Source organism: Bubalus kerabau, chromosome 1, assembly GCF_029407905.1.
Source record: "Bubalus kerabau isolate K-KA32 ecotype Philippines breed swamp buffalo chromosome 1, PCC_UOA_SB_1v2, whole genome shotgun sequence".
In the NCBI taxonomy this organism is placed as follows: domain Eukaryota; kingdom Metazoa; phylum Chordata; class Mammalia; order Artiodactyla; family Bovidae; genus Bubalus; species Bubalus kerabau.
Genome location: NC_073624.1, coordinates 182,719,774 through 182,747,063, shown reverse-complemented (window position 1 = coordinate 182,747,063; position 27,290 = coordinate 182,719,774). Strand labels below are relative to the sequence as shown.

Here is a 27,290-nt window from a genome sequence, read left to right as displayed (position 1 = left end):
TTGAATATGCTGTCTAGGTTGGTATTAACTTTTCTTCCAAGGAGCAAGCATCTTTTAATTTCATGGCTGCAGTCACCATCTGCAGTGATTTTGGAGCCCCCCCAAATAAAGTCTGTCACAGTTTCCATTGTTTCCCCATCTATTTGCCATGAAGTGATGGGACTGGGACTGGATGCCATGATCTTCCTTTTCTGAATGTTGAGCTTTAAGCCCACTTTTTCACTCTCCTCTTTCACTGTCGTCAAGAGGCTCTTTAGTTCTTCTTCACTTTCTGCCATAAGGGTGGTGTCATCTGCATATCTGAGCTTATTGATATTTCTCCCAGCAATCTTGAGTCCAGTTTGTGCTTCATCCAGCCCAGCGTTTCTCATGATGTACTCTGCATGGAAGTTAAATAAGTAGGATGATAATATACAGCCTTGACATACTCCTTTTCCTATTTGGAACCAGTCTGTTGTTCCATGTCCAGTTATAACTGTTGCTTCCTGACCTGCATACAGGTTTCTCAAGAGGAAGGTCAGGTGGTCTGTTATTCCCATCTCTTGAAGAATTTCCCACAGTTTGTTGTCATCCACACAGTTAAAGGCTTTGGTGTAGTCAACAAAGCAGAAGTAGATATTTTTCTGGAACTCTCTTGCTTTTTCTATGATCCAACAGATATTGGCAATTTGATCTCTGGTTCCTTTGCCTTTTATAAATCCAGCTTGAACATCTGGAAGTTCACAGTTCATGTACTGTTGAGGCCTTGTTTGGAGAATTTTGAGCATTATTTTGCCAGTGTGAGATCAGTGCAACTGTGCAGTAGTTTGAGTTTTCTTTGGCATTGCCTTTCTTTGGGATTGGAATGAAAACTGACCTTTTCCAGTCCTGTGGCCACTGCTGAGTTTTCCAAATTTGCTGGCATATTGAGTGCAGTGCTTTCACAGCATCATCTTTTAGGATTTGAAATAGCTCAATTGGAATTCCATCACTTCTACTAGCTTTGTTTGTAGTGATGCTTCCTAAGGCCCATTTGACTTCACATTGCAGGATGTCTGGCTCTAGATGAGTGATTATATCATCTGGGTCATGAAGATTATCTGGGTCATGATTATTTGGGTGATTATCTGGGTGATTATCTGATTATCTGGGTCATGAAGATCTTTTTTATATAGTTCTGTGTATTCTTGCCACCTCTTCTTATATTTTCTGCTTCTGTTAGGTACATACCATTTTTGTCCTTTATTAATCATCTGTCAATGAGTAAATGATAATAAAATTTAAGAACTCTCTTGAAATTTTGATTCACGGTGATGTTTGGCAAAAACCATCACAACATTGTAAAGTAATTATCCTCCAATTATAGTAAATGAATTAAAAAAATAGGCATAATATCCTCCAGGTCATTCCATGTTGTCAGAAATTGCAGGATGTCCTTCTTTTTATGGATGAGTAATATTCCATTGTTTATATATACAACCAACATCTTTTACCTATTCATCTTCAATAGACACATTTTCACTATTCAAGTAATATGATGATTACAAGGGAATGCAAATATCTCTTAGAGGTTCTGATTTCATTTCTTTGGCACCTACCCTGAAATGGGTTGCTAGATCCTATGGTAGTTCTATTTCAATTTGTTGCAGCTTTTAATATTTTTAAGGAACCTCCATTCTGTTTTCTGTAATGGCTGTACCATTATTCATTCCCACCAACCAAGTACAAGTGTTCTTGTAACAGTGAGCAGGGAGCAGGGAGTCTCTGCCAGGACTTGCAAGGAAGTGAGTGACATGATGGTTTGGGGTGGCAGAGGTATTGCCCACATACCTTGCATCTGGAATCAGTCTGTCCAAAATGACTGACTTCAAACATGATTTTATCATTCTTTAACATATGATCTGGTTGCTGTTGTTTAGTCCCTAAGTTGTGTCCGACTCTTTGAGACAACAAGGACTGTAGCCCGCCAGCCTCCTCTGTCCATGTGATTTCCCAGGCAAGAACACTGGAGTTGGCTGCCATTTCCTTCTCCAGGGGATCTTCATGACCCAGGACTTGAACCTGAGCCTCCTGCATTGGCAGGCAGATCCTTTTACCACTGAGCCACTGGGAAAGCCCCATGAACTGGTACATATTACATAAAATATTTCACTTCTTTCCTCTTATTCAAATAATAGTAATGTGTGTACATATAATTGGAGAGAAATTATGCAGATATACTCAAGAAGGAAATATAAAACTTATACTTCAGAGCCTGACACCTAGGAAGCCTTCAATAACAGGACAGGATGGTATGGTTCATGTCATCCTCATCATGCTTGTCCTCATCCTCATCACTGATCCTGTAATGAACTTAAGTGTTAATGGGAAGGGGGACAGAGGATGAGTTGGTTGGATGGCATCATCGACTCAATGGACATGAGTTTGAGCAAAGTCTGGGAGATGGTGAAGGACAGGGAAGCCTGGCATGCTGCAGTCCACAGGGTTGCAAAGAGTCGGACTCAACTGAGTGGCTGAACCACAAATGAACAAGGGGAAAGTTTACAGAGGTGCACTTGCTTCTCTAGTGGGAGGGATGCCAGCCAGAGCCAGGCCATTGAGGGTGAAAGCAGAACTCTGAATGAGAGTTCTCACATCTCAATCAGAACTAAGAATATGAACTTCAAAGTGCTTTATTCCAAACCTGCATAGATTGCTCCCAACATTCCCTTCACCATCCCTGTCTCCCTAGCACTTACTGGGCTGGGCTGCATCTCTGCTGGAGCATGACCAAGGAGCACAGACGCACTGCCCCTCTCCTGCCTGGTGTGTGATGAAGTCTCAGAGTCACTCCTCAGGTTGAGCAGGAAGACAGACTCAGACTGGACCTTCTGATGCATATTTCTATAAAGGATGGACACATAGGTGTGGATTCATGGTATCAAAACTGGCAAACTAAAGAGCTCTAGGCACTGGCCAATTATTTACAATAGTATGACCTTAGAGCTCAATGCCCAAAGCTCATCATAAGCTCATCATTAGGTCCATATTGTCCTCATCTCTGGGGACTTGTTAATATTAACAGAACAGGAAAAGGAGAAGAGTGAATGTCCTTGGAAAGGTCTGGTTCCCTCTTCTCAGGAGGTAATTCCATGTACTCTTGTTCCTCACTTCAAAGTTGCAGGATCATAACATAAAATTAGACATTTTTTTCCCTCAATTTTGCCACTCAAAGTGTGGTTTTGATAGCTTAAAATCCATTGTATCAATCATGAAATCTATGTAGAAAGAGATCTAAACCAATGATGTGATACACTTTCCATTTTCAGAGTTAATAATTGTCTCTACAGATAACACACTTTCATCTCCTTACTATAGCTCACAGTTGATGGGAGGAAATACACAATGGAATGAAAACCAGGAGTTGAGATAAGTGAAAGCATCTCAAGTCCTGCTCACCACACAGGCCTCATCCTCTATAAGGACTTTGTGCTCCAAACCCTTCAATAGTAATGTCTTGCCCATCTGCTTTGCAGCATATTCCTAGATTCACTGCACCAACATGATCTCAGCAAAAATTCCCTGGAAACAAACTAGAAATGGGTTGACCTTCCTCTCCACTGGGTTCTTCTGCAGGCCCCACTCTACCGTTTCAGGTCTTGCAGTTTCAAATAGACTGCTGGTTTATGATATACTAGGAGAGCCCCTCCATCAGCATCAGGACAACCTGTAGCTGCTCCATGAACAGATATAACAAGTTTCCACATGACATGTTCCACATGTTTCTGATTTCTGCTAATTCAAATGATATCCACTCAAACCTGGGTATGTTTTCCCTTGGTATCCTTGTGGTCTCAGCTCTTGAAGACTTTAATAAAATGTGGATTTGGCTTACCCACATTTGCTAGTGGATAAAGTGGGATGTGTGTGGAGAGTGGTGGGATGTAACCTTCTCAGTCCTGTCCATGCAGTCTTCCTGACAGAGAGTGCTTTTCTGATGAATGCAGAGGTTGATTTGTCATTAAGTGATATGAAAAAACTTTAAACCAAGTCAAATTGGATATGGAGAGAAGAATGTTATTTAACTGTATGTGAATAAGTGACAGGGTATTTTTAAGAGAGAGCACATAGCAGATATGCACAGGTGGATATGAGAGGAAGAGACTGGGTGTTGGGGCATTTAAACAATTTGTGGTTATTGTTGTTTAATCACTAAGTCATGTCCAACTCTGCAACACCATGGGCTTTCCATAGGATTTCCTGGGCAAGAATACTGGAGTGGGTTGCCATTCTCTTCTCCAGGGGATCTTCTCAACCCAGAAATCAAACCTTTGTCTCCTGCATTGGCAGGTGAATTTCTTATCACTGAACCATTAGGGAAGCCCATCTTTTTAAAATTAATTATATTTATTTATTTTTAATTTCTTGATGATTGCTTTACAATATTGTTTTGATTTCTGCTGTACATCTACATGAATTAGCCATAGGTGTACATATATCCTCTCCATTGTGAACCTCCCTCCCACCTCCCATCCTTTTCCACCCCTCTAGGTTGTTATAGAGCCCCAGTCTGAGTTCCCTGAGTCATACAGCACATTTCCATTAGGGATCTATATTGCATATGGTAGTGTATCTGCTTCCATGCTACTCTCTCCAAGGCCATCTTTTAAACTAGAGTACTTTAACCTCCATGTGGTTAAAAATATTTGGAAAGCATAAGAGTTTGTTTGTTTTTTGCTGGTTCACAAGCTAATGACTTCCAGGAGCTGATGCTTCAGATGAAATATACTACCTGAAAAACCTTTTAGCTGAAACACAATACTGGCCTATTAACAAGGTGAATATGATAGTGTACACTTCTTGATCCACTACTGTGTCCAAACACTGTTCTGATCAGTACTTGTGATTGCCTCATCTCAACCACTCTCTCAGTTAAGAAATTTTGTTGAAACTCTCCTGCAGATGAGGAAGTTGAAAAGATATTTTGTATCACACGCACAGTCACAGTTTGTAATATGAGGCAACACGTGAGTTGCAAGATGATCACATGAATTTTAGAGTAGGAAATGGCAACCCACTCCAGTATTTTTGCCTGGAGAATCCCATGGATAAGGGAGCATGGTGGGCTACAGTCCATGGGGTCGCAAAGAGTTGGACATGACTGAGCACATGCACACATGCATAAATTTAAATACATTGCTAGGAGGAGGTGAAGATGGGGGAATAAGAGGACACTGAGATCAGCTCCCTGCAAGAAAACAACACAAATTCATCTACATGGGGAGTAATTCTCACTAAAAACAACTGGAAGCTGTCAGAAAGACTCTTTTACCAAGACTGTAAAGAGTGAACCACATGTTAAAAAATTTAGAAAGGAATGTGTATGTGTGTATAACTGAGTCACTTTGCTGTACAGCAGAGATTTGCACAACATTATAAATCAACTATACTTCAATAATTTTTAAAAAAAAATTAAAAGAAAACAGAATGATCCACATGAAATTGGGTAGGAAAGGAGAGTGACTTGATGCCCTCAGGAGGGGACACAGAAGAGAAGGGAGTACAATGGGCTAGGTTAACCTCTATGAGAAGTAGGGATGAGAGATATACACCATATATTGGACACCCCAGCCTGAGGTCCAACACTAGGAAGACAAATCTCTACCTCACACCTGTTAGACTGCTTATTATTAAAAAGACAAAAAGTAACAAATGCTGGCAAAAATGTGTAGAAAACGGAATCCTCATGCACTGCTGATGGGACTGTCTAAGCACTATGGATAATAGTATGGAGGTTCCTCAAAAATCTTAAATAGAATTGCCATATGCTACAATGATCCCACTTCTGGGTGTGTCCATAGGACATGACATAACTCTCCCAAAGAAATGACTGCTTGGCCATGTTCATTCCAGCATCAGTCACAAGAGCAAAAGATGAAACCAGCCTAGTGTCCATGGATGAATAAGGGATAAAGAAAATGTGATATACATTCAGTACATACAATGGAATATTATTCAGTTATGAGAAAGAAGCAAAGCCTGTCATTTGGTACAATATGGGTGGAATTTGAGGGCATCATGGTAACAAATAAGTCATACTGTGAAAGACATATAATTTATTATTTCTGTTATATATGGAATATAAATTGTTGGTCTCATAGAAACAGAATGTATTTTCTCGCCTTTGACCAATTGTTCATATTGTGAAAAAATATTTCATGAATGTTGCAGAACATCTAGGATTAGTGTCCAGGTGTGTGCTTTCTATTATAATAACTTTGGGTTTAAAATTTCCTTTTGCTGTGAGAATTTAATACGATTTAATAAGACAATGGGGCTTCTGAGGCTTTGGTGGTAAATAACCTGCCTGCCAAAATAGGAGACATAAGAGATGTGGGTTCGATTTCTGGGAGAGGAAGATCCCCTGGAGAAGGGCATGACAACCCACTTCAGTATTCTTGCCTGGAAAATCCTACGGACAGAGGAGCCTGGTGGGCTACAGTCCATTGGGTTGCAAAGATCCAGACACAACTGAGGAGACTTAGCATGCATGCATGCTATAAGAAAATAGGCAGTGTAAATTTAACAGAACATGAACTGGAAATCAAACCACCCAACCACACACACACACACAAAAGCAACAATCCTTTGCCTCTTTCCAATATTCTTTCACTATCACTTAGGTTTGCCTAAATGGATATGCAGATATAGCATTCAAGTAATTTTCATGAATTTTACTGGGTGATATCTCTTCCTCCAAACTAATTAAAATTTAGTCTGTGTCAAGTGTTTTCTTTTCTTTAATATAAAAGTTTCTCAACAATAGAGTTAGTCAGTGATTTTCCTAAGTGGCAAAATGCAAAGTAAATTAAACTACTTTTGCATAGCTTTCAGATGGCCAAGATTACTACCACAAAAACCAGGTGTGACACATCTGAGACTCGATGGATACTAATCTTGTAGAACACAATAGGAACCCTAGGATGTAGTTACTGTGACAGAAGACAGGAAAGCATAGTAATGAAGTCCTAATCAGGCTATTTCTAGTAAAGGGGAAAATCTCCTCTTTGTTGACAATACAGTTCTTTGCAATCCTAAAATTATGTGAAAAAAAAATAAATTAAGTGTGAAAACTTGGGTGACAATGTACCTCAGGCATCATTAGAGACACACAGCAACTGGAGTAGGACATCACTGCCTATTTTTCAGGTGCATATTCCAAACTAAGACATACCCTTGACATACGCTTTATTCCCTGGGCACATTTTGCAATCTTCCAATTGGAGGTACCTCACAGCATACTTCAGAGAAGGCAATGGCACCCCACTCCAGTACTCTTGCCTGGAAAATCCTATGGACGGAGGAGCCTTGTAGGCTGCAGTCCATGGGGTCGCTGAGGGTCAGACACGACTGAGCGACTTCACTTTCACTTTTCACTTTCATGCATTGGAGAAGGAAATGGCAACCCACTCCAGTGTTCTTGCCTGGAGAATCCCAGGGACTGGGGAGCCTGGTGGGCTGCCGTCTATGGGGTCACACAGAGTCGGACACGGCTGAAGTGACTTAGCAGCAGCAGCAGCACAGCGTACTTTTATGTCTCTTGCTACAGTATTAGCTGAGATTCAGCCAAGAAAGGAGAAACTAGTCATTTTAATTAAGACAATTTAAACTGGGAGTTCACTATGAATGAAGCTAGTGGAGGTGATGAAATTCCAGTTGAGCTATTTCAAATCCTAAAAGATGATGCCATGAAAGTGCTGCACTCAATATGCTGGCAAATTTGGAAAACTCAGCAGTGGCCACAGGACTGGAAAAAGTCAGTTTTCATTTTAATCCCAAAGAAAGGCAATGCCAAAGAATGCTCAAACTACTGCACAATTGCACTCATCTCACATGCTAGTAAAGTAATGCTCAAAATTCTGCAAGCCAGGCTTCAGCAGTACGTGAACTGTGAACTTCGAGATGTTCAAGCTGGTTTTAGAAAAGGCAGAGGAACCAGAGATCAAATTGCCAACATCTGTTGGATCATCAGAAAAACATCTACTACTGCTTTATTGACTATGCCAAAGCCTTTGACTGTGTGGATGACAACAAACTGTGGAAAATTCTTAGAGAGATGGGAATACCAGAACACCTGACCTGCCTCCTGAGAAATCTGTATGCAGATCAAGAAGCAAGAGTTAGAACTGGACATGGAACAACGGACTGGTTCCAAATTGGGAAAGGAGTATGTTAAGGCTGTATAGTGTCACCCTGCTTATTTAACTTCTATGCAGAGTATACCACATGAAATGCCGGGCTGGATGAAGCACAAACTGGAATCAAGATTGCTGAGACGAGTATCAATAACCTCAGATATACAGATGACACTGCTGTTAGAGCAGAAAGTGAAGCTGAACTAAAGAGCCTCTTGATGAAAATGACAGAGGAGAGTGAAGAGACTGGCTTAAAACTCAACATTCAAAAAATGAAGATCATGGCATCTTGTCCCATCACTTCATGGCAAATAGATGGGGAAACAATGGAATTAGTGATAGGCTTTATTTTCTTGGACTCCAAAATCACTGCAGATTGTGACTGCAGCCATGAAATTAAAAGATGCTTGCTCTTTGGAAGAAAAGCTGTGACAAACCTAGACAGAATATTAAAAAGTAGAGACATTGCTGACAAAGGTCCACATAGTCCAAAAGCTATGGTTTTTCCAGTAGCCATGTATCGATGTGAGAGTTGGACCATAAAGAAAGCTGAGCGCCAAAGAATTGATGCTTTTTTCCCCCCGTCAAATATAGCCCTTTTATTTTATTTTTTAAATTTAAATATATTTATTTTAATTGGAGGCTAATTACTTTACAATATTGTATTGGTTTTGCCATACATCAACATGAATCCACCATGGGTGTACACGTGTTCCCAATCCTCAATCCCCTCCCACCTCCCTCCCTGTACCATCCCTCTGGGTCATCCCAGTGCACCAGCCCCAAGCATCCTGTATCATGCATCAAACCTGGACTGGTGATTCGTTTCTTGTATGATATTATACATGTTTCGATGCCAAATGTGGTGTTGGAGAAGATTCTTGAGAGTCCCTTGGACAGCAAGGATATCAAACCAGTCAATCCTAAAGGAAATCAGTCTTAACTATTCATTGGAAGGATTGATGCTGAAGCTGAAATTCCAATACTTTGGCCACCTGATGTGAAGAACTGACTCATTGAAAAAGACCCTGATGCTGGGAAAGATTGAAGGTAGGAGGAGAAGGGGATGGCAGAGGATGAGATGGTTGGATGGCATCACTGACTTGATGGACATGAGTTTGAGCAAACTCTGGATGTTGGTGATGGGCAGGGAATCCTGGCGTGCTGCAGTCCGTGGGGTTGCAAAGAGTCAGACATGACTGAGTAACTGAACTAAATGGAACTGAAACTGGTAGTTGGTTTAAAAGATACTGAAAGACTGCTGCTGCTGCTGCTAAGTCGCTTCAGTCATGTCTGACTCTGTGCGACCCCATAGACGGCAGCCCACAAGGCTCCCCCATCCCTGGGATTCTCCAGGCAAGAACACTGGAGTGGGTTGCCATTTCCTTCTCCAATGCATGAAAGTGAAAAGTGAAAGTGAAGTCGCTCAGTCGTGTCCGACCCTCAGCGACCCCATGGACTACAGCCTACCAGGCTCCTCCGTCCATAGGATTTTCCAGGCAAGAGTACTGGAGTGGGGTGCCATTGCCTTCTCCGAGGCAAAAAAAGAACAAAGCGATAACATAGCACCAAGGGCTTGAGGAATATGAAAGGAACAGTTGAGCATTTAGGGCAAAGAAAATTTTACTGAACACTATGGAATGTATGTAAGATGAACACAAGATAGAAAATAGAGCGGTCTCAGCCATTAAAAAGAATACATTTGAATCAGTTCTAATGAGGTGGATGAAACTGGAACCTATTATACAGAGTGAAGTAAGCCAGAAAGAAAAACACCAATACAGTATACTAACGCATATATATGGAATTTAGAAAGATGGTAACAATAACCCTGTGTACGAGACAGCAAAAGAGACACTGATGTATAGAACAGTCTTATGGACTCTGTGAGAGAGGGAGAGGGTGGGAAGATTGGGGAGAATGGCATTGAAACATGTAAAATATCATGTATGAAACGAGTTGCCAGTCCAGGTTCGATGCACGATCCTGGATGCTTGGGCCTGGTGCACTGGGACGACCCAGAGGGATGGAATGGGGAGGGAGGAGGGAGGAGGGTTCAGGATGGGGAACACATGTATACCTGTGGCGGATTCATTTTGATATGCGGCAAAACTAATACAATTAAGTAAAGTTTAAAAATAAAATTAAAAAAAAAAGAAAATAGAGCGGTTATTTCCAGAGTCACACTCCAAAGCAACGTATACAAGTATGAGTTTGGAGCAGAGATAATAGCTTCATAAATAGCACATAAGCCATAGAGACGAAACTCTATGGTGTAGAGAGGCTATATGTGAGGAATCATTATCAACAATAATGGGGAAACCACGTTGCCTGTTTGGCTTCTCAAGTTGTGCAGTGGTAAAGAATCTGCCTTCCAATTCAGGAGATGTGGGTTCCATCCTTGGGTCGGGAAGATCCCCTGGAGAAGGAAAGGGCAACTCCAGTATTCTTGCCTGAAAAATATCATGGACAGAATAGTCTGGCAGGCTACAGTCCACAGGATCACTAAAGAGTCAGGTGCAACTTACCGACTGAATATACACACAGGCACATTGCCTGTTACTACAGCAGGCTCTTCATATTTTCCCCCATGAGCTCAGATCTCTTTAGGATCTGGGACATTTGTCCAAGAGCAGTTAGGACTCATGACATAAAGGTCACATTTGACTGAAAGATCTGACTTAGATCAGAAGTTCTCAACCTTGGCTACATGGTAGAACTAGCCTCAGTGTGTTTAAAAATCCTCATGCTGGGACTTCCCTGGTGCTCCAGAGGCTTAGATTCTGCCTTTGAATGCAGGAGGCGTGAATTCAATCCCTGGTCTTGGAATTAAGACCCCACAAGCTGCATGTTATGACCAAAAACAAACAAAAATAAGTAATTTTTAAAAATCCTCAGTTCAGGACAACCTAAGTCTAACATTGTGAAGTATTTATCCTCCTTTGAAATAAGTAATACATTTAAAAAGAAATAAATAAGAATACAATAAATAGACTCTTTTGCAGTGAGTCTCAGTTGACAGTCTTTTTTAAAATTTATTTTATTGTAGGATAGTTGAATTACAATGTTGCAAAATAGTCAGTATTTGTAAGCCACCCCCACCCCCCAGATTATTTTGTTAAAAGCCAAGGCTGAGAAGCTGTGACATGTATCCTCACACATAGACTGCATACACAGACTTAAAACATAGTAATTAGCTGGAAAATAGACAACAGCTTTAGAAAAAAATATATTATTTAAATCTGTAAAAAATGGAGTTGTTTATCTTTCTAATATGTGGGTCACCACAACAATGAATAACAATAATAATAATAATAAACTAGAGACTCCTCCTTGGGTATAATAAGATTTAGTCACAGTAGTTCTGACATCTGCAGAATCCCAGAAGACCCTCCCAGCCCCATCAAAAACATATCCAAAGAAGCAATATTCAGGTGTAAAACAAGGAGAGGCAAGAAAACCCTAAGAGCTACAACTGATATCATGAGGGAGATAGAATTTTCAGATCTAGATGTTAATTTTACTACATTTTCCAATCTACACTCCAAATGGAGGTTAGATTGTTTTGTTGAGGAACCTGCACAAGGCCCTTTTGATGCCTCGGTTCCTCAGGCTGTAGATGAAGGGGTTCAGCATGGGGGTGACCACAGTGTACACCACTGAGGCTACTGCATCCTTCCCGGGAGATTGTGAGGTGACTGAACTGAGGTACACACCAAGACCTGTTCCATAAAATAAACAAACAACTGCCAGGTGAGAGCCACAGGTGGAGAAGGCTTTATACCTCCCATCTGATGACGGGACTCTCAAAATGGAGGAAATGATTTTATAGTAAGAGTAAAAGATCCCTGAGAAAGGGAGAAAAGCAAAAATGGCACCAATAAAATATATGACAATATTTTTGGTGAAAATGTCAGAACAGGCAAGCTTGAGGAGCAGAGAAGGGTCACAGAAGTAATTAGAAATTTCTACATCTTTGAAGCAGGTAAGTTGCAGCATAATCAGATTGTGTACCTGGGAGTCCATAAGGCTACCAAAAAAAGACACCAAAACTAAGGAGCAACAGAGGCGTGGGTTCATGATGACCGGGTAGTGCAGTGGGTGACAGATGGCCACAAACCTGTCATAGGACATCACAGACAGCAGCATACCATCCATACATCCAAAAAGGATAAAAATAGACATCTGTGTCAGGCAGCCTGCATAGGAGATGACTCTGCCGTGAGTTTGGATGTTCACAATCATCTTGGGGACCGTGGTGGAGATGAAGCCAATGTCAGCCAAGGAGAGGTTGGAGAGGAAGAAGTACATGGGGGTGTGGAGGTGGTGGTCAGAGGTGACAGCCAGGATGATGAGCAGGTTCCCCAGCATGGTGACCAGGTACATGGACAGGAAGAGGATAAACAGCAAAGGCTGCAGTTCTGGATCATCTGAGAGGCCCTGGAGGAAGAATTCTGAGACACTTGTTAGATTTCCAGTTCTGTGTAGCTTAGACACCTTTGGAAGAAGGAAAGAAGACTGGAAAAATATAAATACATAAATGGTCATGCAGCACTGTGTCCATATTTTGGACTCAAGCAATTCATTTCTCAGATTATACATCCCAGTTTCTTCAGCAATATTTCTCAGTGTGACATATTCTTAGAATTGTTTCCTGTTGGTTTCTGTGTTATTCACTTCTGTCTATAGTCTCTTACATTCATTATAAAGCTTCATGAAAAGTGAAAGGGAGGAAGGATATTAGAGGTAATACATCCATGGTCTCAGTTAAGGACAGCCCACTTCTTCTAAATTAAAGGTGAATGTTCATAATCAGAACTAATTTTACATGATACTCAGAGTTTTATCATCCTTTATTTTTCTGTCTTCTCTCCTTTATGAAATAGGGGATTATTCAAGTATCAGAGTTTTTTTAAGAAGTCATTTAGTATATATATTTTTCATATCTTTGAATTTGATGGACTTCAAATTTCGATCAATATTGTTTAAGTGTACATGATCTAATGTGTTGTTGACTACAAAGATGGTGTTCATGTACACAGCACTGCTAAAGATTACACAATAATGAAATTTAAGAAATCCTCTTGCAATTTTTTTCTGAATATCTTAAACAGGGTTACTTGTTTCAATACCATCTCATTTAAATGTTTGATGGATGAGACCCTTTGCCTTTGGGGACTCTATTCTGTACTGGCAGAAAAATAATACTTCACTGATTTTATTTTCTTCAGTTTACTGAAGTGATTAACAAAATTTCATATATTTGAATTGTGCCACATGGAGATCATGAAAAGATGTACAAAATGATTATTTAATACAATACACATTGGGAATGATTACCACAGTCAAGTTAAATAATGTATATGGCACCTCACATAGCTTCTGTGAGTGTGTGTGTGTGCATGTGTGTGTGTGTGTGTGTGTGTGTGTAGTAACAGTTAAGCAGATCTCTCTTAGCAGATTTCAAGAACACAACCAGAATTATTAGCTATAGTTATCAGGCTGCATATTAGATCCCCAAACTTATTCATTTTGTAACAAAAGTTCATACATTTTGGCCACCATTTCCTCACTTTTTCTACCACCAATCCTCACAACAAGAGTTTGATTTTCTTAGCTTCCACACAGAACTGAGATCATAGTGGATTTGACTTTCTGTGACTGGTGTATATAGTTTAATAAGCATAGTATTGTTCAGGTCCATCCATGTTGTCAAAAATGGCAGGATTTTCTTCTTTCTGTGGCTAGATAATATCCCATTGTTTATATATACACATCTCATTTTCTTTACCTATTCATCTGTCAACAGATACGTATCCATATTTTCACTATTTCAAATAATATTGCAAAGATGAGGGAATGCAAATATCCACTTTGGAGGTTCTGATTTTATTTCTTTAGCCAATACTCTGAAGTGGAGTTGCTGGTTTCTAGTTCTATTTCAATTTGTTGCAGTTTAAAAATTTTTAAAGAACATCCATTCTGTTTTCTCTAACGAAGTTACCAATATTCATTCCCACCAACCATGTACAACAGTTCTTATCTCCACTTCCTCACCAGCATTTGTTTTCTTTTTATTGTTTTTAATAGCCATCCTAACAGTCATGAGGTGATCTTTGATCTAGGTTTGGACCTGTGTTTCCTATATTAACTGATGTTGAGTACCTTTTTATATACCTGTTAGTCTTATTCTCCTGATTGTAAACACTTCAGAGCCAGATATCTATGATGTTATGGTTGATATCACATTCTTCATCCTTGTCCTCATCTTCATCCTCATCACTACTCTCATAATGAATTGAAGTGTTCGGGGTGAGGTTACTGAGTCCATTAGCTGCTCTGGTGGGAGGGATGCCAGCCAGAGTCAGAAGCAGTGGTGGTGGAAGCAGAACTCTGAATGAGAGTTCTCACACCCCAGCCAGATCCTAGAATGTAGAGTTTAAGTGCACTATTTGAAAACTGAGCAGATCGGTGCCCTCCAGATTTATCTACCAAGTAAAACATCATGTTTGTTCCTCTTGTGGAGGGAATAATGCTCCCAATAGTTCGTCCTTCAATCACTGTCTCCCTTAGTACTTACGGGGCTAGGCTGCATCTCTGCTGCAGCATGACCAAGGAACACAGACTCACTGCCCTTCTCCTGCCTGGTGTGTGATAAAGTCTCAGGGTCTCTCCTCAGGTTGAGCAGGAAGACAGACTCAGGCTGGACCTTCTGATGCAGATTCCTATGAAGGATGGAGACACAGGTGCGGACTCACAGTATTAGAACAGGCAAATTAATTAGCTAGAGGCACTGGCCAATTATTTACAATGGTATGACTTTAGGGCTCAACGCCCAAAACTCATTGTTAGCAAGCTGGTCCACATGATCCCAATCTCTGGAGACTTGATAATATTAACAGAACAGGAAAGGAGAAAAATGAATGTCCTAGGAATGATCTGGGCCCCTCTTCTCTTCAGGAGGAAATTCACCTTGTACTTTTACTTATTGGTTCTAACTTGCAGGTACTTAACATAAAATTCATACTCCCCCTCCCTCAATTTAGCCACTCAATGTGATATCTACAAATCAATAGTATCAATCATTAAATCTATGTAGCATTAGGTCTATACCAAGAATGTGATATACTTTCCATTTGCACAGTTAATATTTGTCTCTAAGGATAGCTTCTCTTTTTTTGGCTAATTTTAATGAATCTTCACATGGGGTCACAAGAGTCAGACATGATTTAGCAAGTAAACCACCGCCAAACCAATGAGTCTTCAGTTTTAAGTTTTTTTCTCTGTTGACATTGGCATACTAGAAAGCTATTGATCTTTACTTAGAATTTAATCATTGATACTTTAAATATTTCAGTGGATCTCCCAGAAGGCTGTAATCAAGATGTCAGTCAGGCTGCAGGTATCACAAAGTTAGACCAGCAGATGTCCACTCTCAAGCTTACTCATGAGGTTGTTGGTAGGATTCACTTGTTCATGGAATATTGTCCAGAGAATTCCTTCAGTTCCTTGACATGTGGCCTCCTGGTGAGGCAGTTGGGTTTTATCAATGCAAGCCACCAAGAATGCCAGAGAGAAGCACCAAGAAGAGAGCCAGATTATTTTGTTCTGTTCCCAGAACTGACTTCCCAACATTTCTTCCACATTCTTGTTGTTGGAAGTGGGTCTTTATGTACATCTTACGCTCAAAGGCAGGGAAATACACAGGGGTAGGAAAACCAGGAGTTTGGAAGAGTGAGAGAATCTCAGATACTGCTCACCACACAGAAACCTCATCCTCTATGAGAGGAAGACACGATTTTGGGGCATCAAAAATAATTCATCCACAGCAAAATGTATAACTGTGCATGTGTGCTAAGCCACTTCAGTCGTGTTTGACTCTTATCGATCATTTAGACTGTAGCCCGCCAGGCTCCTCTGTCCATGGGATTCCCCAGGCAAGAGTACTGGAGTGGGTTTCCATGCCGTCCTTCAGGAGATCTTCCAGACTCAGGGATTGAACCCGAGTTTCTTATGTCTCCTGCATTAGCAGGCAGGTTCTTTACCACTAGCACCACCCAGGAAGCCCAAAAATGTATTACTAAACTGAAGTTATTTCATAGTAAGTAGAAGAGATAAGATTCTAGGATAAATTACAAAGATGAATCTATAGAACATGGGACATGAAAACCAAGGTTCATTACGCTTATACCATAAATGTGACATGTGCTGCTTCTTTTCCCAATTCCCCCTTTTATGATGAGTATCCTGGTGCTAAACTGTGCTTAGTCACTCAGTCATGTCAGACTCTTTGTGACTCTATGAATCATAGCCCACCAGGCTCTCCTGTACATGTGGATTCTCCAAGCAAGAACACTGGAGTGGGTTGCCACGCCCTTCTCCAGGGGATCGTCCCAACCCAGGGATCAAACCAGGTCTCCCGCATTGCAGGCAGATTCTTTACCATCTGAGCCACCAGGGAAGCCCAAGAATACTGGAGTGGGTAGCCTATCCTTTCTCCAGGGGATCTTCCCAACCCAGGAATGGAACTGGAGTCTCCTGCATTGCAGGCAGATAGATTCTTTACCAGCTGAGCTACCCAGGAAGCCCTGAGTATCCTTGATCAAATGGCAACTGAGTAGGGTTAATTATAGAGAGATGAGGAGAGTATTGGACCTCTTTAAAATATGTGGGCAATGGTAAAAGTGTTAAACTGAAGTCATAGCGCTGTGGGGAGAAGGGATCAGGCATTAGAGTCAGTGCTAAGCATGAGTGTAGAAGACATGGTGCATATAAAAGATAGATATTGGTTTTTATGTAGTAAATTAGAAATTTGCTCTGTGCTTGACTCAGTTTTCTTTACATGGTGAGTATCTGTAAAGAAAACAAGAATCTTCTCACATTCAGTATTTGATGCGTCACTGAGAAATTTCTTTCCTCACTTTTTATCCCTTTATTCTGTGCAGATCAGATCAGATCAGATCAGTCGCTCAGTCGTGTCTGACTCTTTGCGACCCCATGAATCGCAGCATGCCAGGCCTCCCTGTCCATCACCAACTCCTGGAGTTCACTCAGACTCATGTCCATCGTGTCAGTGATGCCATCCAGCCATCTCATCCTCTGTCATCCTCTTCTCCTCCTGCCCCCAATCCCTCCCAGCATCAGAGTCTTTTCCAATGAGTCAACTCTTCACATGAGGTGGCCAAAGTACTGGAGTTTCAGCTTTAGCATCATTCCTTGCAAAGAAATCCCAGGGCTGATCTCCTTCAGAATGGACTGGTTGGATCTCCTTGCAGTCCAAGGGACTCTCAAGAGTCTTCTCCAACACCACAGTTATTCTGTGCAGAAATATTCAAGTCCCACACTTTGGTCTATGAGTCCCAATCTTGCAGTTACCATTAGAGAAAAAATAGATCCTATTGAATGTCCTGATAATAAACCCAAACCATATTTTTAAAAATTAAAATTATTTTTTAATGGAGGACAATTGCTTTACAGAATTTTGTTGTTTTCTGTCAAACCTCAACATGAGTCAGCCATAGGTATACATATATCATCTCTCTTTTGAACCTCCCTCCCATCTCCCTCCCCATCCCACCCCTCTAGGTTGATACAAAGCCCTTGTTTGGATTTCCTGAGACATACAAAAAATTCCTATTGGCTATCTATTTTACATATGGTAATGTAAGTTTTCATGTTACTCTCTCCATACACCTCACCCTCTTCTCCCCTCTCCCCATGTCCATAAATCTATTCTCTATGTCTGCTTCTCTATTGCTGCCCTGCAAATAACTTCTTCAGTACCATTTTTCTAGATCCCACATATATCCATTAGAATATGATATTTGTCTTCCTTTTTCTGACTCACTTCACTCTGTATAATAGATTCTAGGTTCATCCACCTCATTAGAATTGACTCAAATGTGCTCCTTCTATGGCTGAGTAATAGTCTATTGTGTATATGTACCACAACTTTTATATCCATTCATCCATTGATGAACATCTAGATTGCTTCCATGTTGTAGCTATTGTAAATAGTGCTGCAATGAACAATGGGATACATGTGTCTTTTTCAATTTTGGTTTCCTCAGGGTATGTGGCTAGGAGTGAGATTTCTGGGTCATATAGTAGCTTTATTCCTAGTTTTTTAAGGAATCTCCATACCATCTTCCATAGTGGCTGTATCAATTTAGATTCCCACCAACAATGCAAGAGCATTCCCTTTTCTCCACACCCTCTCCAGCATTTATTGTTTGTAGACATTTTTAATGATGGTCATTCTAAGTGGTGTGAGGTGATATCTCATTATAGTTTTGATTTGCATCTTTAATAATGAGCAATGTTGAGCATCTTTTTATGTGTTTGTTAGCCATCTGTATTTCTTCTTTGGAGAAATGCCTGTTTAGGTCTTTTTCCCAACTTTTGATTGGGTTTTTTTTTGTTTTTCTGGCATTGAGTTGTATAAGCTGCTTGTATATTTTGGAAATTAATCCTTTGTCAGTTGCTTCATTTGCTATTATTTTCTCCCATTCTGAGGGTTGTCTTTTCACCTTGCTATAGCCTTTGCTGTGCAAAAGATTTTAAGTTTAATCAGGTCTCATTTGTTTATTTTTGTTTTTATTTCCATTACTCTAGGAGGTGGATCATAGAGGATCTTGCTTTGATTTATGTCATCGAGTGTTCTGCCTATGTTTTCCTCTAAGGGTTTTATAGTTTCTTATCTTACATTGAGGTCTTTAATCCATTTTGAGTTTATCTTTGTGTATGGTGTTAGGAAGTGTTCTAATTTCATTCATTTACATGTAGCTGTCCAGTTATCCCAGCACCATTTATTGAAGAGGCTGTCTTTGCCTTATTGTATATTCTTGGCTCTTTTGTCAAAAATAAGTTACCCATAGGTGCATGGGTTTATTTCTGGGCTTTGTGTCTTGTTCCATTGGTCTATACTTCTGTTTTTGTGCTGGTACCATACTGTCTTGATGACTGTAGCTTTGTAGTATAATCTGAAGTCAGGAAGGTTGCTTTCTCCAGCCCCATTCTTCTTTCTTAAGACTGTTTTGCTATTTGGGGTCCTTGTTTTTCCATATGAATTGTGACTTTTTTGGTCCTAGTTATGTGAAAAATGTCATTGGTAATCTGATAGGGATCGCATTGAATCTGTAGATTCCATTTGGTAGTATAGTCATTTTCACAATATTGATTCTTCCTATCCAGAAACATGGAATATATCCATCTGTTTATGTCATCTTTGATTTCTTTCATCAGTGTCTTATAATTTTCTGTGTACAGTTCTTTTGTCTCCTTTCATTCAGTTCAGTCGCTCAGTCGTGTCTGACTCTTTGTGACCCCATGAATCGCAGCATGCCAGGCCTCCCTGTCCATCACCAACTCCTGGAGTTCACTCAGACTCATGTCCATCGTGTCAGTGATGCCATCCATCCATCTCATCCTCTGTCATCCTCTTCTCCTCCTGACCCCAATCCCTGCCAACATCAGAGTCTTTTCCAATGAGTCAACTCTTCACATGAGGTAGCCAAAGTACTGGAGTTTCAGCTTTAGCATCATTCCTTCCAAAGAAACCCCAGGGCTGATCTCCTTCAGAATGGACTGGTTGGATCTCCTTGCAGTCCAAGGGACTCTCAAGAGTCTTCTCCAACACCACAGTTCAAAAGCATCAATTCTTCGGCACTCTGCTTTCTTCACAGTCCAACTCTCACATCCATACATGACCACTGGAAAAACCATAGCCTTGACTAGACGGACCTTTGTTGGCAAAGTAATGTCTCTGCTTTTGAATATGCTATCTAGGTTGGTAACAACTTTCCTTCCAAGGTGTAAGTGTCTTTTAATTTCATGGCTGCAGTCACCATCTGCAGTGATTTTGGAGCCCAAAAAAAGAAAGTCTGATACTGTTTCCACTTTTTCCCCATCTATTTCTCATGAAGTGATGGGACCAGACGCCATGATCTTCATTTTCTGAATGTTGAGCTTTAAGCCAACTTTTTCACTCTCCACTTTCACTTTCATCAAGAGGCGTTTTAGTTCCTCTTCACTTTCTGCCATAAGGGTGGTGTCATCTGCATATCTGAGGTTAGTGATATTTCTCCTGGCAATCTTGATTCCAGCTTGTGATTCTTCCAGCCCAGCGTTTCTCATGATGTACTCTGCATAGAAGTTAAATAAGCAGGGTGACAATATACAGCCTTGATGTACTCCTTTTCCTATTTGGAACCAGTCTGTTGTTCCATGTCCTAACCAGTCCATGTTGTTCCAGTTCTAACTGTTGCTTCCTGACCTGCATATAGGTTTCTCAAGAGGCAGGTCAGGTGGTCTGGTATTCCCATCTCTTTCAGAATTTTCCACAGTTTATTGTGATCCACACAGTCAAAGGCTTTGGCATAGTCAATAAAGCAGAAATAGATGTTTTTCTGGAACTCTCTTGCCTTTTCAATGATCCAGCGGATGTTGGCAATTTGATCTCTGGTTCCTCTGCCTTTTCTAAAACCAGCTTGAACATCTGGAAGTTCACGCTTCACCTATTGCTGAAGCCTGGCTTGGAGAATTTTCAGCATTACTTTACTAGCGTGTGAGATGAGTGCTGTTGTGCGGTAGTTTAAGCATTCTTTGGCATTGCCTTTCTTTGGGATTGGAATGAAAACTGACCATTTCCAGTCCTGTGGCCACTGCTGAGGTTTCCAAATTTGCTGGCATAGTGAGTGCAGCACTTTTACAGCATCATCTTTCAGGATTTGAAGTAGCTCGACTGGAATTCCATCATCTCCACTAGCTTTGTTCGTAGTGATGCTTTCTAAGGCCCACTTGACTTCACATTCCAGGATGTCTGGCTCTAGGTGAGTGATCACACCATCGTGATTATCTGGGTCGTGAAGATCTTTTTTGTACAGTTCTTCTGTGTATTCCTGCCACCTTTTCTTAATATCTTCTGCTTCTGTTAGATCTATACCATTCCTGTCCTTTATTGAGCCCATCTTTGCATGAAATGTTCCCTTGGTATCTCTAATTTTCTTGAAGAGATCTCTAGTCTTTCCCATTCTGTTGTTTTCCTCTATTTCTTTGCATTGATTGCTGAGGAAGGCTTTCTTATCGCTCCTTGCTATTCTTTGGAACTCTGCATTCAGATGCTTATATCTTTTGTTTTCTCCTTTGCTTTTTGCTTCTCTTCTTTTCACAGCTATTTGTAAGTCCTCTCCAGACAGCCATTTTGCTTTTTTGCATTTCTTTTCCATGGCAATGGTCTTAGGTAAGCTTATTCCTAGATATTTAATTCTTTTTTTTCCAGTGGTGAATGGGATCGATTCCTTAATTTCTTTTTCTGATTTTTCATTATTCCTATATAGAAATGCAAGTGATTTCTGTGTATTGATTTTGTATCCTGCAACTTTGATAAAATCACTGATTAGTTCTAGTAATTTTCTAATACTATCTTTAGGGTTTTTTGTGTACAGTATCATGTCACCTGCAAACAGTGAGAGTTTTACATCTTTTCCAATCTGAATTTCTTTTATTTCTTTTTCTTCTCTATTTGCTGTAGCTAGGACTTCCAGAACTATGTTGAATAATAGTGGTGGAAGTGGACACCCTTGTCTTGTTCCTGATCTTAGGGGAAATGCTTTCAGGTTTTCACCATTGAGAATAATGTTTGCTGTACGTGCATTATATATAGTCTTTACTATGTTGAGGTATGTTCTTTCTATGCCCATTTTTTGGAAGAGTTTTAATCATAAATGGGTGCTGAATTTTGTCAAAGGCTTTTTCTGCATCTATCAAGATTATCATATGCAGACACCATATTTTTATGATTTTAAAGCAAATCATATTTTTTTCCTCTCCTTCACAAGTGCTCTTAGGGACATTGATAGAAGAGTTACAGGACAGAAAAAATACTGGATGTATAAATATTAAATTGTCTTTACTCTTTCTTATGAGGTAGTGGGGTAATTTATTCAATGTTGTACAAAGTAGAGCTGTGCCTAATCTCTGTCCTCTCTGTGCTACATTAGAGTACAAATAGATGAATTTCAGTTTCTGTCTTCAACCTGGTCAAGGTTTCATTGTGTCAGCAGAAAAATATAATGGTCATGGGGCATCCTGGATTAAACACTAATGGTATTCAATTCATTTATTTGAAATATATCAATCTCAGAAGAGCTGACAAGAATGATAACTACATTTAGTGTTTTCTTACCATATGTACACAGTATCTTTTAAATCTTAGAGTGCTTTTAGAGGTAAAGAACAAACGTATTGATACCAAGGAGGGAAGGGAAGTGGGATGAATTGGTAGATTGGGATTGACATATATACACTATGGATACTATGTATAAAATACATAACTAATGAGAAACTATTCCATAGAACAGGGAACACTACTCAGTGCTCTGTGGTGACCTAAATGGGGAGGATATCCAAAAAAGAATGGATATATGCATATATAAAACTGATTCACTTTGCTGTACAGCAGAAACTAACACAACAGTGTAAAGCAAATATACTCCAACAAAAATTAATTTACAAAAATCTTAGAGTGCTTTAACCTCTGTGTGGTTAACAAAGAAAAATTAGAATGCATGAGAAATTTTTTAAAACATTTTTTTAGGTAGTATACTCATTTTCACTGTATAGATTCTTCTGATCCATGAACATGGTATATATTTCTCCGTCTATTTGTGTCATCTTTGATTTCTTTCATCAGTGTTTTACAGTTTTCTATATATAGGTTTTTTGCTTCTTTAGGTAGATTTATTCCTAAGTATTTTATTCTTTTCATCGCAATGGTGAATGGAATTGTTTCCTTAATTTCTCTTTCTGTTTTCTCATTGTTAGTGTATAGGAATGCAAGGGATTTCTGTGTGTTAATTTTATATCCTGCAACTTTACTATATTCATTGATTAGCTCTAGTAATTTCCTGGTGGAGTCTTTCAGGTTTTCTATGTAGAGAAGATCATGTCATCTGCAAACAGTGAGAGTTTTACTTCTTCTCTTCCAATCTGGATTCCTTTTATTTCTTTTTCTGCTCTGATTGCTGTGGCAAAAACTTCCAAAACTATGTTAAACAGTAGTGGTGAGAGTGGGTACCCTTGTCTTGTTCCTGACTTTAGGGGAAATGCTTTTAATTTTTCACCATTGAAGATAATGTTTGCTGTGGGTTTATCATATACAGCTTTTATTATGTTGAGATATGTGCCTTCTATGCCTGCTTTCTGGAGGATTTTTCTTTATCATAAATGGATGTTGAATTTTGTTAAAGGCTTTCTCTGCATCTATTGAGATAATCATATGATTTTTATCTTTTAGTTTGTTAATGTGGTGTATCGCATTTATTGATTTGCAAATATTGAAGAATCCTTGCATCCCTGGGATAAAGCCCATTTGATCATGATGTATGATCCTTTTAATATGTTGTTGGATTCTGTTTGCTAGAATTTTGTAAAGGATTTTTTCATCTATGTTCATCATTGATATTGGCCTATAGTTTTTCTTTGTGGCATCTTTGTCTGGTTTTGGTATTAGGGTGATGGTGGCCTCATAGAATGAGTTTGGAAGTTTACCTTCCTCTACAATTTTCTGGAAGAGTTTGAGTAGGACAGGTGTTAGCTCTTCTCTAAATTTTTGGTAGAATTCAGCTGTGAAGCTGTCTGGACCTGGGCTTTTGTTTGTTGGAAGATTTTTGATTATAGTTTTGATTTCTGTGCTTGTGATGGGTCTGTTAAGATTTTCTATGTCTTCCTGGTCCAGTTTTGGAAAGTTATGCTTTTCTAAGAATTTGTCCATTTCTTCCAAGTTGTCCATTTTATTGGCATATATTGCTCTGATAGTAGTCTCTTATGATCCTTTGTATTTCTGTGTTTTCTGTTGTGATTTCTCCATTTTCATTTCTAATTTTGTTGATTTGATTCTTCTCCCTTTTTTTCTTGATGAGTCTGGCTAATAGTTTGTCTATTTTATTTATCTTCTCAAAGAACCAGCTTTTAGTTTTGTTGATTTTTGCTATAGTCTCCTTGTTTGTTTTTAATTTATTTCTGCCCTAATTTTTATGATTTCTTTCCTTCCACTAACCTTGGTGTTCTTCATTTCTTCTTTTTCTAGTTGCTTTAGGTGTAAAGTTAAGTTATTTATTTAATTTTTCTCTTGTTTCTTGAGGTCAAACGAGTATATTACCCAAAGCAATCTATAGATTCAATGCAATCCCTATCAAGTTACCAATGGTATTTCTCAAAGAACTAGAACCAGTAATTTCACAATTAGTATGGAAACACAAATAACCTCGAATAGCCAAAGCAATCTCGAGAAAGAAGAATGAAACTGGAGGAATCAGCCTGCCTATCTTCAGTCTATACTAGAAAGCAACAGTCATCAAGACAGTATGGTACTGGCACAAAGACATAGATCAATGGAACAAAATAGAAAGCCCAGAGATAAATCCACGCACCTATGGACACCTTATCTTTGACAAAAGAGGCAAGAATATACAATGGAGAAAGGATAATCTCTTTCACAAGTGGTACTGGGAAAACTGGTCAACCACTTGTAAAAGAATGAAACTAGAACACTTTCATCCCATGGATGGAGGAGCCTGGTAGGCTGCAGACCATGGGGTCGCAAAGAGTCAGATACGACTGAGCGACTTCACTTTCACTTTTCCCTTTCATGCATTGGAGAAGGAAATGGCAACCCACTCCAGTGTTCTTGCTTGGAGAATCCCAGGCACGGGGGAGCCTGGTGGGCTGCTGTCTATGGGGTCGCCCAGAGTCGGACACGACTGAAGCGACTTAGCAGCAGCAGCAGAACACTTTCTAATACTATACACAAAAATAAACTCAAAATGGATTAAAGATCTAAATATAAGACCAGAAACTATAAAACTCCTAGAGGAAAACATAGGCAAAACACTGTCCGACATAAATCACAGCAGGATCCTCTATGACCCACCTCCCAGAGTAACGGAAATAAAAGCAAAAATAAAAAACGGGACCTAATTCAACTTAAAAGCTTTTTTACAACGAAGAAAACTATAATCAAGGTGAAAAATAGCCTTCAGAATGGGTGAAAATAATAGCAAATGAAGCAACTGACAAAGAATTAATCTCAAAAGTATACAAGCAACTCCTGTAGCTCAATTCCAGAAAAGTAAATGAGACCATCAAAAAAATGGGCCAAAGAACTAAACAGACATTTCTCCATGGAAGACATACAGATGGCTAACAAGCTCATGAAAAGATGCTCAACATCACTCATTATCAGAGAAATACAAATCAAAACCACAATGAGGTACCATCTAACGCCAGTCAGAATGGCTGCTATCCAGAAGTCTACAAGCAATAAATGCTGGAGAGGGTGTGGAGAAGAGGGAACCCTCTTACACTGTTGGTGGGAATGCAAACTAGTACAGCCACTATGGAGAACAGTGTGGAGATTCCTTAAAATACTGGAAATAGAACTGCCATTCGACCCAGCAATCCAACTGCTGGGCATACTCACTGAGGAAACCAGAAGGGAAAGAGACACGTGTACCCCAATGTTCATCACAGCACTGTTTATAATAGCCAGGGCATGGAAGCAACCTAGATGTCCATCAGCAGACGAATGGATAAGAAAGCCATGGTACATATACACAATGGAATATTACTCAGCTATTAAAAAGAATGCATTTGAATCAATTCTAATGAGGTGGATAAAACTGGAGCCTATTAAACAGAGCGAAGTAACTCAGAAAAAAACAAAAAAACCAAGACAGTATATTAATGCATATATATGGAATTTAGAAAGATGGTAACAATGACCTTATATGCGAGACAGTGAAAGGGACACAGATGTAAAGAACAGACTTTTGAACTCTGTGGGAGGAGGCAAGGGTGGGATGATATGAGAGAATAGCATTGAAACATGTATATTATCATATGTGAAATAGATCGCCAGTCCAGGTTCGATGCATGAGACAGGGTGCTCACAGCCAGTGCACTGGGATGACCCCAAGGGATGTGATGGGGAGAGAAGTGGGAGGGGGGCTCAGAATGGGGTCACATGTACACCCATGGCTGATTCATGTCAAGGTATGGAAGAAAGCACTACAATATTGTAAAATAATTAGCCTCCAATTAAAATAAATTAATTTAAAAATATAGATTCGTATTCTATATCCCATCCACTAAAAAAACCCAAAACAAAACATTTTTTAGAAACAGATTGTTTTGCTGACAGACCTCCACATGACCCTTTTGACATCTCTGTTCTTCACGTTGTAGATGAAGGGGTTCAGCATGGGGGTGAGCACAGTGTACATCACTGAGGCTGCTGTATCCTTCCTGCAAGATTGTGAGATAGCTAAGCTGAGGTACACAAGACCTGTTTCATAAAATAAGCAAACAACTGCCAGGTGAGAGCCACAGGTGGAGAAAGATTTATTCCCCCCACCTGATGAAGGGACCCTTAGAATAGAGGAAACAATTTTATAATATGAGAAAAAGATGCCTGAGATAGGGAGAAAACCAGAGATGGCACCAAAATACACAACTGTGTTATTGGTGAAAGTGTCAGAACATGCAAAGTCGAAGAGTTGAGAAGGGTCACAAAAGAAATGAGAAAATTTCCACATGTGAAGTAGGTGAATTTTAACACCATTGAATTGTGCATCTGGGAAACCAAGAGACTAATGAAAAGTGATACCAAACCAATAAGCCACGGAGACGTGTGTTCATAATGACCAAGTAATGCAGAGGGTTACAGATGGCTACAAACCGGTCATAGGTCATCACAGTCAGGGAGAGACTATCCAAACACCTTTAAAAGCATAAAAAAGGACACCTGTGTCAGGCATCCTGCATAGGAGATGACCCTGCAGTGAGTCTGAATGTCCAGAATCATTTTCGGGATTGTGGTGGAGGTGAAACTGATGTCAGCCAAGGATAAGTTGGAGAGGAAGAAGTCACGGGAGTGTGGAGGTGGGGCTCAGAGGTGACAGCCAGAAAGATGAGCAGGTTCCCAAGCATGGTCACAAGGTACATGGATAGGAAGAGGATAAAGAACAAAGGCTGCTGTTCTGTTCATCTGAGAGTCCCATGAGGAAGAATTCTGAGTCATTTGTTAGATTCTGTGGGTCCATATAGCTTTGACACCTTTTGAAAAAGAAGAGAAGATTG

The 27,290-nt window shown here is 39.8% G+C and overlaps 1 protein-coding gene and 1 pseudogene across 1 annotated transcript; both read right to left on the bottom strand.

Moving 5' to 3' along the window:
• Window positions 1–11,708: 11,708 nt before the first annotated feature.
• On the bottom strand, window positions 11,709–12,691 carry LOC129642034 (olfactory receptor 7E24-like). The gene has a single exon (XM_055566595.1). It carries the CDS (start codon window positions 12,537–12,539, stop codon window positions 11,709–11,711), a length of 831 nt encoding a protein of 276 aa, XP_055422570.1. The 5' UTR covers window positions 12,540–12,691.
• Window positions 12,692–26,326: 13,635 nt separating this feature from the next.
• Window positions 26,327–27,290, bottom strand: LOC129623596 (olfactory receptor 18-like; annotated as a pseudogene).